This window comes from Xenopus tropicalis, chromosome 2 (assembly GCF_000004195.4).
Source record: "Xenopus tropicalis strain Nigerian chromosome 2, UCB_Xtro_10.0, whole genome shotgun sequence".
Classification (NCBI taxonomy): Eukaryota; Metazoa; Chordata; class Amphibia; order Anura; family Pipidae; genus Xenopus; species Xenopus tropicalis.
The window spans coordinates 95,459,842-95,475,629 of record NC_030678.2 but is presented as its reverse complement, the minus strand read 5'-3'; the positions used below and the strand labels follow the sequence as shown (position 1 = coordinate 95,475,629).

Genomic DNA, 15,788 nt, shown 5'->3' with positions numbered 1-15,788 from the left:
TCCCCAACTTGTTATTTTAACTTATTTGAAAAATTAGTATAACTTGTTTGAAAAAGACGATCACATTTTTTGTGATTATTTGATCTTTATCGGTATTGATTGATTTTTATTCTGGTACATTCATCTGTAGTAGATCATTTTACAACAATTAAAATGAATTCTTTAATAAATCCAAAAAAAGTTTAGGAATCTGTCCCCAAGTTTTGTGAAGGTAAACTATGCCTTTTAATGTAAAATGCAAAAGCTAACAAACAGTCTTAAAACAATGATATATATCTCACATTATAAATAGAAGGGACTATTTATAGTACTGCACTATGACACCTGTGGAATGCTATCCCTAAATTCCTGAAGTTCCTCCTTCCTGTTGTCTATACACTAAGGATGAGCAAATTTTTTTAGCAGGCATGGACTCACAGTGAAATTTCACATTTCGCCATTGCGGAATTGTTTTGCTAAATTTTGATGTGAAAAAAAAAATCATGTGGTACCCGCATTTCGCAAATTTTTACAATGGTTTGCCGAATTTTTCGGCAAATTAAAACGGGACAGATTCGCTCATCACTACTAATCACTCAATCTTGAATATAACTGTATTTTGTATTGCTTATATTTTATTATTGTACTGATCTCTGGTAAACATACCAAGCCAGAGTAGGCAGATAAGTATAATGTCAAGATTAGTTTTGAGCAAGGTATATTAAGGGGCAGATGTTTTAACATAATTCTAGTTTCTTACATTCTAATGTTCAATATTTATTAAGAGCAAAAATCCAGGGCTGTGGAGTCGGAGTCGAGGAGTCGGAGGCGATTTTGGGTACCTGGAGTCGGAGTCAAAAAATGAACCGACTCCGACTCCTACTAAATTTAAATGGGAATAAAAGAATAAAATAAAGCAAGTTTAAATGTCCCAATTCACAAACAGTCATAATTAATTACTTCTCTATAAGAATAAAGCCCAATGCACGTTGAGTGACCATGAAGCATGCTTTTCATTGACTGTATGAATGTATAAAATACATTAGCATATTAAAAACAGAGGAGGTGGAGTCGGAGTCAGAAGTATCAGAAACTGAGGAGTCGGAGTCGAAGAATTTATCTACCGACTCCACAGCCCTGCAAAAATCTAAAACCTGAATAAAAATAATTAATGTAAAAATCAGTAGCAATTGTATTCACAAAATTCAAACTATTTTTTCATGTAGAGACATAATTGAGTTTGTAATGTTTTGGAGTAAGTGCAGATTCAAGGATTCAATTTTTCTCAATTAAAGAACATTTGAAATTACATTTTTAATAAATATGCATCAAAATATCAGTATTTGTTAACCTTATATCACATTTTGTATATCTGTTTTGGTTCTTTACTATAAAGGAAATACCTTTTTAACATTTTAATGATTTGCTTAAAGTAGAATCTATAGGAGATATGGCCTTTCCATAATTCAGAACTTTCTGGATATCGGGTTTCCCTATATGAGATCCCATACCTGTATTTGTTTTGCAAATTACTTGAACTGTCTATCCTTTATCATTACTGGTGTGTTGTTTGTACGAAAATATTACCACAAAGTATTTGAAGATAAAAGTATAGATTATGAAAACAACGTAGATCGTAATATATTAGACCTTGACAAGTCATGTCAGTCGGGATGAATTAAATTTAAATAATATTCCTCTGCAAGCTGCTTGAGCTTTATCAGTTGCTGAAAGGCAAGTTTTTGAATAAGAATGCCATCTTGTGCCAGAATATTTGTATTTGTAATCTCCCTTCCCTTAGGGTTTGTAGTCTTACTTACTGAATGACATTTTATTGACTTCGGGTGCAAGAAGCACTCTCCGGTGGGACAATTAATTCTGTTTCTCTACTATTTATTTTGCTACAAGCAGAAAACCTTTAATTATAAAACAAGCAGTGGCTGCCTTCAGCTGACATGTTAGTTCATTGGAATGAGAAATTCCTTTTCTAAATATTTATGAATTTACAAGTCACTACAATAAGCTGTCCCAGGTTCTGTTTTTCTTTCTGTGTTCACAAGTATAAAAACTGTATCCCAGCTTAAAGTAGAAGGAAAGGTAACAACTAAGTAATCTTTATCAGAAAGGTCTATGTAAATACAGCCATAAGCACTTACAGTAATGCTGCACTGAGTCCTCTATCAAAAGAAACACATGATTTCTTATCTCATTTTTTTGTAAACATGATATTCCAATGTCTGACTTCCTCTCTCAGAAACAGCCTTAATTCCCGGGGCCAGAGTCTGTGCAGTTCTCTCCTGCTCCCCCCTCCCACCAGAATGCTAAGGACTCCCCCCCCCTCCCTTAGGAATGTGTGATCTCAGCTATAACGGCTAGGGACTGCAGAAAGGAAGCTGCCTAAAATGGCAGCTTCTATCTTAAGCTAAAGGAGAAAGCTTCTAAAGCTGTTTACTCAGGTATGTTAATGGTTCCTGCAGAATAAATATAGTGTTCTAGGTGGCACTAATGTGGCAAATCTATTGGCAGTAAAATGCCAAAATGACTTTCCTTCTCCTTTAAAGGAAACCTGTCACCCAAAAATGGTTTCCACCACCATCGGTGCGGACTAAGAGAGCCTACACTCTGGTTGTTTTTTTACTGTCCCTCACCAAGCACTAGACCACCTGTACCAGGAAGGAGCTGCTGGTGCAAATGGCCATGTTGTGAGAATAGTGTTACAGTGTTAGCTTGTTATGCACATGTGTGTGGCGTTACATTTATCCGCATGAAATGCACCCTGGTACAAGCTCCTATTGTACACATGTGAACCACTTAACATCATCACCCGGACAGGGAGATGCCTCCTGGTGCAGGTAGCATTGTACTCGCAGGAGCCGTATTTAAAAAAAAAAAAAACTAAATTATGTTTGTCAGTATTCCTTTGCAAATTACTAACTAATGTTGGAATTAAACAGTCAGAGCAGTTGAAATCTGTCAGTGGATCACAGTCTGTTGGTTGCAGATTAAACAAAATGGTAGGTTGAAGAACTCATAAATACATTTTTAAATAACTGTAAGATCCCTGACACTTTGTCATGCCCATGACCCCTGTATGTTGTGCGAATATCAGGGGTGGCCCGCATATCACTACTATGCATTCCAAAGTAGGCATACAAAAATGCAAACAAATTCCTTCCTTCCTGCACCATGTCAAGCAACTCCTCACAATCGAACATTTTAGCAGTACAGTGCAGTTTTAGCATGACAATATTACTGAAATGAATATGCAATGCCTTTGGCTAAGGTTCCTTGAAATCAAGAATAGTATTTCAAGGGTAAACAAAGCAGGAAGGGTTCTCATTGGAATATACTCTTGCATCAGTTACTGGCTGTTGGTTCTTGAGGACTCAAATAAAGGTTGCTGTGTTGCTTTAAAGGAACAGTAACACCAAAAAATGAAAGTGTATAGAAGTAACTAAAATATAATGTGCTGCTGCCCTGCACTGGTAAAAGTTGTGTGTTTACTTCAGAAAGTCTACTATAATTTATATAAATAAGCTGCTATGTAGCCATGGAGGCAGCCATTCAAAGGAGAAAAGGCACAGGCACATAGTAGATAACAGATAAAACACTATTGTATTCTACAGAGCTTATCTGTTATCTGCTATGTAACCTGTGCCTTTTTTCCAGCTTGAATGGCTGCCCCCATGGCTACAAAGCAGCTTATTATATAAATTATAGTAGTGTTACTGTAGCAAACACACCAGTTTTACCAGTGCAGGGCAACAGTGCATTATATTTTTATAACTTTAAAGCTCTTTCATTTTTTAGTGTTACTGTTCCTTTAAGGATCTGCTACTATGGTTCTAGACTACAGTTTCTATCATGATTTCACCCTTGATAATATACTGATGAGTACTAAAACTCATACTATTGCAGTATATGAGTGGAGCAATGTTGATTTGAAAGGTATAAAACCCCTTTAAACATCCACTACAGTTCACTAAAAAAAGGTATGTTGATGTCATCCTCTTGACCCAAAATTTTGTTGTATCTTTCATATTGCATTAGCCAATGCCATAGATTCTATGTTTGCCAGTATTTAAAGGGTATATTGTATGACATATTAACACCATTTTCAGTTTGCTTCCAACCTACAGTATACTTAGCTTAGTGCATTCATCATTTAAAGGGGACCTATCACCCTTCTGAAATCCTATTTTATTATGCTAGCTGTCAAAATAAACTAAGCTTACACTGTATAACTGATTTAAATATATATACACCTAGCAGACAGCAGACATTTTGTGGAATCTGTTATCAAGGCAAATTTTCCATCATTTCAGAATTGTGCATGCCAGATTTGAGGACCTGATGAACATGCACAGGCTACAAAATTATAGACAGTGAAGAGGGCAGGGGGGGATAGTGAGAGGTGCATTGAAGCCTAGGAAGTGCAGAAATAAAGGTAAAGGTTTCTGTGCCTGAGACAGGGGAAGACAATATATGATTTACAGCTGATACTAAATGCGTTTATAACAGGTATGGATATTTTCATAAAAAATTAATTTGGGTTTTATGTTTAATTTGAATGGGACTTACAGCTATTATGGGGGACAGGTCCCCTTTAAGTACTTGTTAACCTAAATACATCTAATGTGATGTTTGTGCCTTTACAGGAGAAAGCTGGGGACATGCATCTACCATTCGTTTAGTACTCCATTGGAAAAGCAAACAAAGGTATGTATACATCATGGTAGGAATGATAGTACAGGTATGAAAGAAAAGTGAAGAGGATAGAGCTGCTGTCCTAGATGCGGCCCATTTTAAATGCCCCTATAAGTGCTCTATCTTCTTGAAATATAATTCACTTTCTATTTAATTTAATTTCTATTAATTTCTATTTAATTTAATGGTGTGATTTTTGGTAGGGGCTGAGAGACAGGAAAAGTTAAACAATGAGGTTTGGGGTGTTATGTAACACTTTACATTCAGAAGTGATCTGTCCATATTTTTCTCCAGTTGCATTAATAGATGTACAGTGCTACTTACCAGCCCACTTCACTTTGGATATTGATGTTAATAACTAGTTTTTTTTCTACAGGCATTATACTAGGTGGTTCTAAAGTGTGAGTGTATTCTTTATTGATGACATTTAGACTGACAGGACAGATGCTAAGACTTCACAGACTGCATTTCTCTATGAATTGGCCTTTTTTTTTTTTTTTTTTTTTAAACCAACATCTGAACATAATTGGCTTCTCTCATTTCTCATTGTGGACAACTAAAATACCTGCAAGCATGACATACTTGTACATTTATCTCCTGAAAATGCAAGGTTTCCATCACAATCATGTTGACATGCCATACTAGAGAGATTCTATTTTCCAATGTTAGGTTTTTTTTGCCAGAAAAAGATCTACAGAAGTCTTACACAGCTTCTGGCATAATTTCAGCTCAAATTGTTCTACCTTTGACTGTAAATGTTAGTGATTTGTCAGAAAGGCCTACCAGTACAGTTCTAATAATAGTAACAACTTGTTACATTTCAAATACTCCCAACTGTATGCATCAATTTAATTTAAAAAGCCTGATTATGTAGAACAAAAGTAAAGGAAGCATGAGCATAATCAGTCCCTTTGCTTTATTATTTTCCTGGAATCAGAAGAGTGGTGACGCTTTCTGGCCCAAGGTCGGACTTATGTTTACATTGCTGTGGCTTTTTCATACCAAACTGTGGAGCAAAAAAAAAAAAACTTACTATTATACCTTTACTGGGGTGCCCAACCTAAATCCAAGCTAGGCTGATATTTGAGGTAAACCCTTATTTGCTTCCCTGAAACTGTAACATGATATCAAAGGGCACAGTGCGTGTATGTATGTATGAAGGCACTGAAAATGGCAAGTGAGAAAATGTGGTCCACCAACAATTTAAAAAAAACAAAAATGCTGCTTTGAAAGATGCAAAGCTTCTTTCATTTATGACTTTATTCTGGATTAGCTTTGTCTGTAAGTTGTTGCCATGGAGTCTGCTGTGGAAGACAGCTGTGAAAAAGATTTTATATGACATGATTTGTTTGGATGAGAAAATGTCACCATGATTAAATTCACAGAAGGCCCCTTCTTACTTAATACAATTTCCATCACAGAAGAGATTTTTGCACACTTCACACAATAGAGTGTCGTCATTTTACTAAACAGATTTAACATTTATTATACATCTGTAAAATCTCAGCAGTTCCACTGTATTTTCTACAGTCCTTGCTTTTACTGATAAACACGTTTTCACATGGTGAATATCGTTTATTGAGAGTAGCTGCATTATCAGGTTAAAGTACAAGAAATGTTAACTCAGTGGTGGCATGGCTATAGTTTATGGCTATTTTTTTTTTTTTTTTCCAGGCTGATGCTTTAGGAAAACTCTTTAGGAAAAAAATGCACTGTTATAGAAAGATCAAGTGGGCAGAACATTTTCTTTAAAACAGGAGCTCCTGTTTTAATATAAATCATGGGTGGGTGACAAATATTAAAATGATGAGCCCCTGCCTTATTTAAAGAACTAAACCCTAAAAATTAATATGGCTAAAAATGCCTTATTTTATATACTGTACTTATTGCACCAGACTAAAATTTCAGCATCTTAGTAGCAGCAATGATCCAGGCCTTCACTTTTCATAGGAGCTCCCCATCTTATAAAGTGTCTGCAGAACATGCTCAGTGTGCTCTTGAAAAGCTAAGCTTAGGGGTAATCGTAAATCATCAAGAAGAAATGAGGTTTGGCTATCATATTAGCTGATGCTGCAGGGCTGATTATTAAATTATGTTGCCAGTTGCACTGGTTTTAGAGCTGCCATGTAGTAATTACCTGTACAAATTACTAATCAGCCTTATATTGTGACATTTATATTTTTTATATACTGTATATTGTTTGTCTCTCCCTAAGCTCAGTAACTGACAGCCGCCCAGAGCTTGTGCAGTGACTCAGCAGGAAAGACGATAGGGAGCTACTGGGGGCAACTTTGGAGGTTAAGCTTTAGTTCTCCTTTAAGGCAGATATGCTTTAGTGTGGAGAGTCAAGCGCAACACCCACCAGCTTAGCAGCTGGTCACCCCTACCTGCCCAATTCACTGGTTTTTAGGTGACCAATGCACTAATACCTAACATATTGGTGCCTTTCCTTGTTCTTTAATACAGGAATTTTTCTGTCAATGTAGTATTCCAAAATATGTTCTATGGTGCCTTTTACTGTAAACATGAACTTGGAACAAAGATTTTAGCCAGTTCCCAATTCCAAGACCTACTCTTTAAAAGTAAAGTTAAAATACAAGTTAGGAAGGATTCTAACTGACTTAAAGGGTACATGGTAATAAACTGCCACTGTTTACTGTTTAGTGATTATTCCTACAACATTTATTTATAAATTATACAAAAGGCAAATTGTAGTTGTATGGGAATGTGCAAGCGGATGCCCTAAAGTAATTGTTTACTACAACTCCCTCCTAAAATAGAAAACAATAATGTGATCAACTTCCCCTTGAAAATGTGTGAAATAGAATACAATGATGGGATTAATTTCCCCTTGAAAGTATGCCCTTACCTTCCCTTTGAAACTGTGTGAAATAGATAACAATAATGCATGTAACTTCCCCTTGAAAATGTGTCAAGAACAGGCTGTCACTGACAATTCTATTTCTCTACTATTCTAAGCCTCTATAGGACTCCGTGGTTCTCAGCAGTTTAAACCTGGTATGCTTTTTTTGGGTTTAAAAAAAACTTCTCTATTTTTTTCTGAAAAAACTAAATAATAGTATAATGACAAAAAACACATTCGTAAATCTCGAAAAAAACAAAAAAAAAAGTTAACTTTTTTCCTAAAACCTTACTAAATTGGCCCAAAGTTATAAATGCAATTAACAGCAGCACCTATACTTCAGACCTATAACAGCTTAGTTTGTTTTCATATGATCGCAAAGGCCACATGGAATAAATAAAATATTTGCCACTCATATATAAATCTTATTACATTAACCTGTTTCTCTTCATAGAATCATTAAAAGTTCAGTCTCAATCCACTTGTAAGATGATTTTTGGTAATTAATACAAAAAGTGTAGCAGTTTAAGGGATTTGGCCCCATTTATTAAAGACAAATGTTTTCATTCTTAAACCTGCCCTGCCCACTGCTGGGTCTAAATGCATCACTGATTTAAGAACTGGCTAGTCACCAGAATAAGCTTACCAATTCATAGCATCTAAATTGAATAACTTGCAGCTGTACTTCATACCTTTGATGACGCTGCCTTATAGCTGATTCTTGTCTGTTCTGTGTTTCCATGTATTAAACATCCATTGTTGCTTTTCAATATTCAAAGCTGCCAGTACATTTGCTTACACATATTTTGCCATTTAAACAGTGTCTTCTTCCAGGCATGATGAAATGGACTTCAGATTTTCTGCTTCTTTTCTATATAACCTTCACATGTTTAGGGCCACCATAGCTGTAGATAAAGTGTGAAAGATCAATTAAAACACCACATGAATTATCTGTGCATGTGGTGCACAGACTAGAACATAAATTAAGTCACATGTATGCAGGCCCAGATTTGTGGAGAGGCCACAAAGGCCCGGGCCTAGGGCAGCACAATTTAGGGGCGGCATGCCGCCCCGCCGCAACAAAATTGTGACATTTCCCTCCCATACGGAGCAATGGGGATTTCTCCCCACAGCTCCGTATGGGAGTTTAAAAGCCTGCGCATGCACGCTGCTGGCGGGGGGGGGAGAAGAGATGTTCATGCATGCACCATTGGGGAGCTTGTTCGCGCGTTTGCGCTCGGGAGGGGTGGGGGGGCGAATGGGGGGCGGCCTCGGGGTTTCCCCGACTTTAAATCCGGCACTGCATGTATGGACATTTCAATATGCTGCTTTTGCAATTCTAACAATTACAAATTACAACATTTTATGTTACTAAGGATTATCACAATTTTACCTTCCTTCTCAATTATAGAGCTCAAGTAGTAATAGGAAACCTTGTTGTTTTTAGTTTCATTTATGGAATCTTCAGTTACAAACAGGGCTTGTGTCTATAAATTAGCCCATGTGCCTTGTTGGTTATTGAGATTATTTTGTACTGCAATTGTTTAGCAGCAGCTATAGTCAAGGTTGCCCTAGCAGCATGTGACTTGCGTGGGATACTGCAATAACTGTATATTGTATGCAGTAGTTTAAGTTGAAAAAGGCCCTTACATTTGATCATAAACCAAATTAGCAAAGGAAAGAAAATTGTGCATCATTGTTACGTTGCTCCTCTTTGTAAATAAAGTACATTTCATATACACATATACTGTACAGATACATATAAACATTCTTTTCAGCTCAATAGTATCCTTTCTAAGGACTGTCACTCAAACCTGCGCTGTATGTTCAAATCGTGGTCTTACCAAGGATCTATAAAACGGCAAAATTATCATTTTATTTCCTTTAGTCAGTGCCTTTTTTTGTGCTAGATATTACTTTATTAAGCATACATTAAAAGGCAATGACCTCACCAAAAGTCTGCCATGTGTGGCCACCTTTAGCTTTAGTAGACACTATACTGTATAGTGTAGCAAAGTCTATTATCCACAATAGATTCAAAATCGTTCTGGTCATTTAGTATATAACTAGCATTCATGTTATTTTTGGCAAGAGAATAATGATGCATTTGTCAGTCCTCAACCTCATTTGTCAGCATGTTGCTCAGTTTTAGCTGCTATTCTAATGGAAGAATCCAGCTTTGTTCTGCAGAATTTTGTGTCAACAGCAGAAACAGAAAAAATATAATGTCAACCTGAAGGACAGGAAGATCACAGTTAAAAACATAGATCAAGCAAGAGTTTATCACCATTTTTGTGTAGAAATCTAGCATGTTGAATGGTGAGAATGACATGAACATTTTTGTATATAGGATTGCTTAAAGGAACAGTAACACCAAAAAATGAAAGTGTTTTAAAGTAATTGAAATATCATGTACTGTTGCCCTGCAATGGTAAAACTCGGGTGTTTGCTTCAGGAACACTACTATAGTTTATATAAATACACTGCTGTGTAGCCATGGGGGCAGCCATTCAACCTGGAAAAAGGGAGAAAAGGCACAGGTTACATAGCAAATAACAGATAAGACACCATTGTATCCTACAGGGTTTATCTGTTAGCTGCTATATAACCTGTGTCTTTTCTTGTTTTGAATGGCTGCCCCCATGGCTACACACCAGGGTTTATATAAACTAGTAATGTTTCTGAAGCAAACACACAATTTTACCAGTGCAGGGCAGCAGTACATTATAGTTTAATTTCTTTAAAATATATACATTTTTTGGTGTTACTGTTCCTTTAATGTATGTTGTAGCCAGCAAAATGTGATTTTGTTTTTCATTTGATGGAGGGAGACCGATGTGACATTTTAAATTAAAAAGAGGTGGGCCCAAGGAAATTCTTTAATGTTGGCCAAGAAGATTAGAATATCTTATTTGTTACATCTCTTCTGTTTTTCCATTTCTCTTTCTTCTGCCAAGTTTGCCACAGCCTAGGATACTTATCAGCCTTTTCTCCACCATAGGCATAAAAATAACCGCATACTGAATTAGCCACAGAGAGTTTATTAAGGGACTTATGTGAGTAATAGACCAGTATTGTATCTTTTCTGAATTAATCATTTATTAAATTTTTAGCATCCTTTCATGCAAATAGTCTTTTGGTGCTAGAATCTAACTAGTCCCTCGACTAGGTCAGGTGAGAATATATTGAAAAGCAAGGAACAATATTTATGATTTAGAAGGATAGACAGGCTCATTTGTAACAATTTAAATAATTTCAGATTTTCTACATTTTTGTTAAACTGAAATAACTGATCTGCTTTTGATGCATGTCTGTTTTTGCAAGTACCACAGTACATGGACTTTATTATAAAAGAATGTCCCCTTTAAATCTTATATGCTGAAAATCAGATCAGATCAAGACGCTTGTTTTTGAATGCTACGTTATTTAAGAAAAAAAAAGTGACAGAATATTTCCACATTTTGTCTAAAAAAAGTTGCATGCTGGCAAGAATCCCATTGTTCCATTCATTTTTAATGAGGTTAAAAAAACTTAAATGTTTTAATAAACTGGGAAAATAAATATAGTTGTTACAGACAATTCTCATTGATGTCTATTTATTACATATAGGTTTGTAACACTGTGTAAATCTCCAAGTCAGAAAAAGGCTACTGTACCATATGGAATCACGGTAAGAAAATTTTTCTCCTATTTAATCACTGTATCGTTGTATTATTTATCACTTTCTGTGCCCATGATTTTCAAAGTATTCTGTGTATGTACCAAGCTAGACAACCGTCTGTTAGGTAAAATCTTACTTTAGCGTTAAAGTTTTAAAGTATTGGCCACTTAAAACTTGATGCGTGAATTTAAAAAATGACTGCATTTAAGACATCCTTCAACTTTTTGTAAGGCTGTTACCACTGTCTTATGGGAGAAAGTCTTGTTGCAAAACTGGACTAAATCAGGAAACATTTTTAGATACAAGGCATAACACTTTTTGCTTAGATATGCATTTTTATACATTAGTAACTGTTTTACTGCCGCCAGAATTTCACATTTGCATCTACTGCCGACTTGAAGACTTTACTTTACCCACGAAATGTCCCCTAAGCTTTCTAAATCAGATTTTTGCAATTCCACTTCTGTAACAACATATATAATACTCTAAAAAAAATATCAGAAATGTAATTTGAAAAGCATTTCTCCCAAAAGCACCAAACAAATGTATAGTTTTAGAAAGATTTGTAATTTGCATAGGTCAAAAACCTCCAACTGTACACTACCAAATTTTCAAACTACCAGCAAAATTTAGATTGCAAGGCAAAAATGCCCCTAATGGTATGTATGTATGTATATCTTTATTTATAAAGTGCTACTTATGTACGCAGCGCTGTACAGTAGAATACATTAATACAAACAGGGGTTATTAAGATAATAGATAAATACAAATTACAGGTATAGGACCCATTATCCAGAATGCTCGGGACCAAGGGTATTCCGGATAAGGGGTCTTTCCGTAATTTGGATCTTAATACCTTAAATCTACTAAAAAAATCAATAAACCATTAATTAAACCCAATAGGATTGTTTTGCATCCAATAAGGATTAATTATATCTTAGTTGGAATCAATTACAAGGTTCTGTTTTATTTCTACATAGAAAAAGGAAATCAGTTTTAAAATTCGGAATTATTTGATTAAAATGGAGTCTATGGGAGACAGGCATTCCGTAATTCGGAGCTTTCTGGATAACGGGTTTCCGGATAAGGGGTCCGATACCTGTACAACAATAAATACAGATAGATACAAGATAAATACAGTTGCAATAAGTTAAGAGTCAAAGACACAAGAGGATGGTGGTCCCTGCCCCGTAGAGCTTCAATCTATATGGGATCTTACATACATGAACTTACAATCTATAATGGTCAGTTAACTCCAAAAAACTTTGTTGGAAAATACACATTTTTACTTCTTACTATTTTGCTACTGCAAAATCAACACACTGACTGCATTTTATATATTGTAAAAAGCACAAAAATGTGACCCCAGAAACCCATATGTTTGTAAACTACACATGCTAAGTCAAATTTCTCTTGCCATTAAACTTAATGACAGGCAACAAGGGTAATTTTGGATAATTCTAAACTGAAATATATTTATAATCAAGCCACCAGGTTTGGCATTTTGACATCAACCTAATGTGCAGAGGTTTCAGTTTTGAAAAAATGTACCCAAAAGCCTTTGTACTGTAATTTGATTATGTATTGAATGCCAGGTTAAAAAAAAAGTTTATAACATTCCTACCCTAGAAATAAAATGACACCAGAAAGTTTATTGTTGCCCATGTATTAACAGGGACAAAGCATAAATTACAAAAATTTACCAGCTTCGTCAACCACAAATTGTAGCATTTTTGTGCCAACTATTAGGCACAAGCATATAAAATAAAGGCATAAAACACTGGTTCTGTAGCAGTTCTGATATACAAGACCTTATACTTTCACGCTCAATAAGAACAACAAGGTGCACAGATCTTTTTGTGCAAGAGCAAGTAGCTTTGTCTACTGAGCAAAGCAGAAGTTAGAAACACATGCTTATCCCATTGGCTGTAAATGGGAATCCTAGTGGCCCATGGCAAGAAGGTTGAGCAGCTTTTTTTTTTTTAATCTGCACCAAAATTCTATCTCTTGTATTTTAAAACCACTACAGAAAGAGTATTTGCAAAGTTAAAGGAGAAGGAAAGTCATTTTTGCATCTTACTGCCAATAATTTGCCAGATCAGTGACACCTAGAACAATATATTTATTCTGCAAAAACCATTACTGTACCTGAATAAACAGCTTTAGAAGCTTTCTAGCAGCTCCCATTTTAAGTAGCTTCCTGCCTGCAGTCTAACCTGAGATCACACATTCCTAAGGGAGTGGGGAGGGAGTCCTTAGCATTCTGGTTGGAGGGGGGAGCAGGAGAGGGGAGAGAACTGCGCAGACTCTGGCCACGTAAATTAAGGATGTTTCTGAGAGAGGAAGTCAGACACTGGAACATCATGTTTACAAAAAAAGAGACAAGAAATTCTGTGTTTCTTTTGATAGAGGACTAAGTGCAGCATTACTGTAAGTGCTTATGACTGTATTTAGTAGTTTTTACCTTTCCTTCTCCTTTAATTTTTGACCTCTTTAAAGAGTTACTGACACTTGAAATTAAACTGTTTTTTTAAATATATCATTACATTGTCAAAGTCTGGTGCTTTTACATAACCATCAGATTCCCATGTTCCTCTATGAGGCTGCTTTTATATTTGTTCTGCAGCAGTCCATTAGTGTAGAAAATCTAACTGACAGGTAGAAAATGGACAGTCAGGTTTAGGAACTTTAAGTAATAATTACTTACAAAAGTAGACCTAATGGTGAAAAATGATCAGCTTAAATAATAGATAACTTTTTTGCGTACATTATTATATTGAAAAATAGTTTTTTTTTTTGTCAGGATCACTGAATTTCAGATGGGTAGAAGGTTAGTTACTAGCATGTACCCTGCAGTTTTAATAGGGTATTTCAAAGCATTTTTTTTACCTAATGCGAATGTGTGTCCCTCTTACTTCCTTTAGCTCCTTTATGATTTTTTAGATTTATTTTTAATATGGTAGTAAGGGTTTTGTTCAGAAAGTAGCTGGAAAATATGCAGTGTTGGGCCTATGAAATCAGACCTGCTCTGATTTCTGCCACAGTATCAAAGGAACTGTCTGTTTCTCTTTCAAGAGAGTACTGAGGGTTACTGAAAAGTTGCCACCTAGATTTTCTAGCCATAATGCCACCTGGTACCTTGTCCCGTAAAATACTGGCCACAATTTGTCTGATTTTCTTTTAGATGTTCAGAAAAGTCATAGGGGCACATTTACTAACCCACGAACGGGCCGAATGCGTCCGATTGCGTTTTTTTCGTAATGATCGGTATTTGGCGATTTTTCGGAAAATTTTCGCGACTTTTTCGTTGCCATTCCGAATGTTGCGCAAAATCTGGCGATTTTTTCGTAGCGTTAAAACTTGCGCGAAAAGTCGCGCCTTTTTCGTAGCCATTCCGAAAGTTGCGCAAAATGTTGCGATTTTTTTTCGTAGCGTTCGGATTCATTCAAGCTTCAGTATGGTGACTTTTCTTGGGCCAGGTTGGAGCTGCAGGGTGCCATTGAGTCCTATGGGAGGCTTCCAAAATCATGCTAAGTCTGAAAGTTTCGCCCGCCGCTTATGAGCGCTCAATACGAAAAAGTCGCGACAAGATACGAGCGAATCGTAATGGCTACGAAAAACTCGCGTTTTTTCGCGCAAATCGTATTGGTAACGAAAAAGTCGCGTCAATTTCCGAAAAGTCGTAAAGGCGCCGAAAAAATCGCAAAAAATACGAAAACGTCGCAAAATGTTCGTTTTCCAATCGGAATTTTTCCAATTCGAATTCGTATCTTAGTAAATCAGCCCCCTTGTCTAGTGACAAACAGGTAACACACAACATGCCACATGTCGACCTCCTATCGCAAAATAAGCCTTAATACTTGCTCATTCTAAATATGGTTTTATTCATTTTGTTTAATTTTTTTTGGTTTTTAGCGTATTGTTGCCCCAGTAGCACTACAGAGTAAAATGTCAGTAATGTCATTTCTATATCTTTATTTAGAATGTTGCATCAGCACTTTGGCAAAATTGGACTAAATAATTCATAAGAAAAAAACTAAACGTTGTTCATGTGCAGTTTACATCCCCTCATGAATTTTCTACCTTGAAGTACTGTGTTTGCAGTCACAAACTGCACTTCTGGGAAAATATGTATTATTAATTGCAACTCTGTTTCTCTGCAGTCTCAAGGTTTTCGAGATGCTGAAATTGCAGAACCTGAAGCGAATGCACTTATACCTGCATCTAACCCACGCAAGCGTCCTCGAGTTGATGATGAGGTTTAACCATATTGCATTTTGTGTCTCAAGAGCACCACCATTATATCATTATGGATGTAAATATTTGAGAAATATTTTTGAAAAATAAAATGTATTTTTACAATTTGGCTGACACTGAGTAGAATTATTTTACACTGTTAGCATTACCTTCTTTTTCTACTAGTAATTGCTATTATTGTCTCTGTGCACACTATAATTTGTTGTGTTTGACGGAGCAGATTGGACAGGGGCATTGGTGCTACATGCAAGTTTTAGGTGTGTGTATGGGGGCAATTACCTCTCTTAAAAGCATTGAAGTGCACTCCAAATAGTGCTAAGT

General features: G+C 35.9%; 1 protein-coding gene across 2 annotated transcripts in view; it reads left to right on the top strand.

Moving 5' to 3' along the window:
- rad51c (RAD51 paralog C) overlaps positions 1-15,583 on the top strand; it is a 45,162-nt gene extending 29,579 nt beyond the window's left edge. Inside the window, exons 6-8 of one of the 2 annotated variants that reach the window (XM_004911676.4) lie at positions 4,638-4,698; positions 11,159-11,219; positions 15,374-15,583. In XM_004911676.4, the coding sequence (XP_004911733.2) occupies positions 4,638-4,698; positions 11,159-11,219; positions 15,374-15,475 (224 nt within the window). In that variant the 3' untranslated portion in view covers positions 15,476-15,583. 2 annotated transcript variants of the gene reach the window in all.
- The last annotated feature ends 205 nt before the right edge of the window (positions 15,584-15,788 follow it).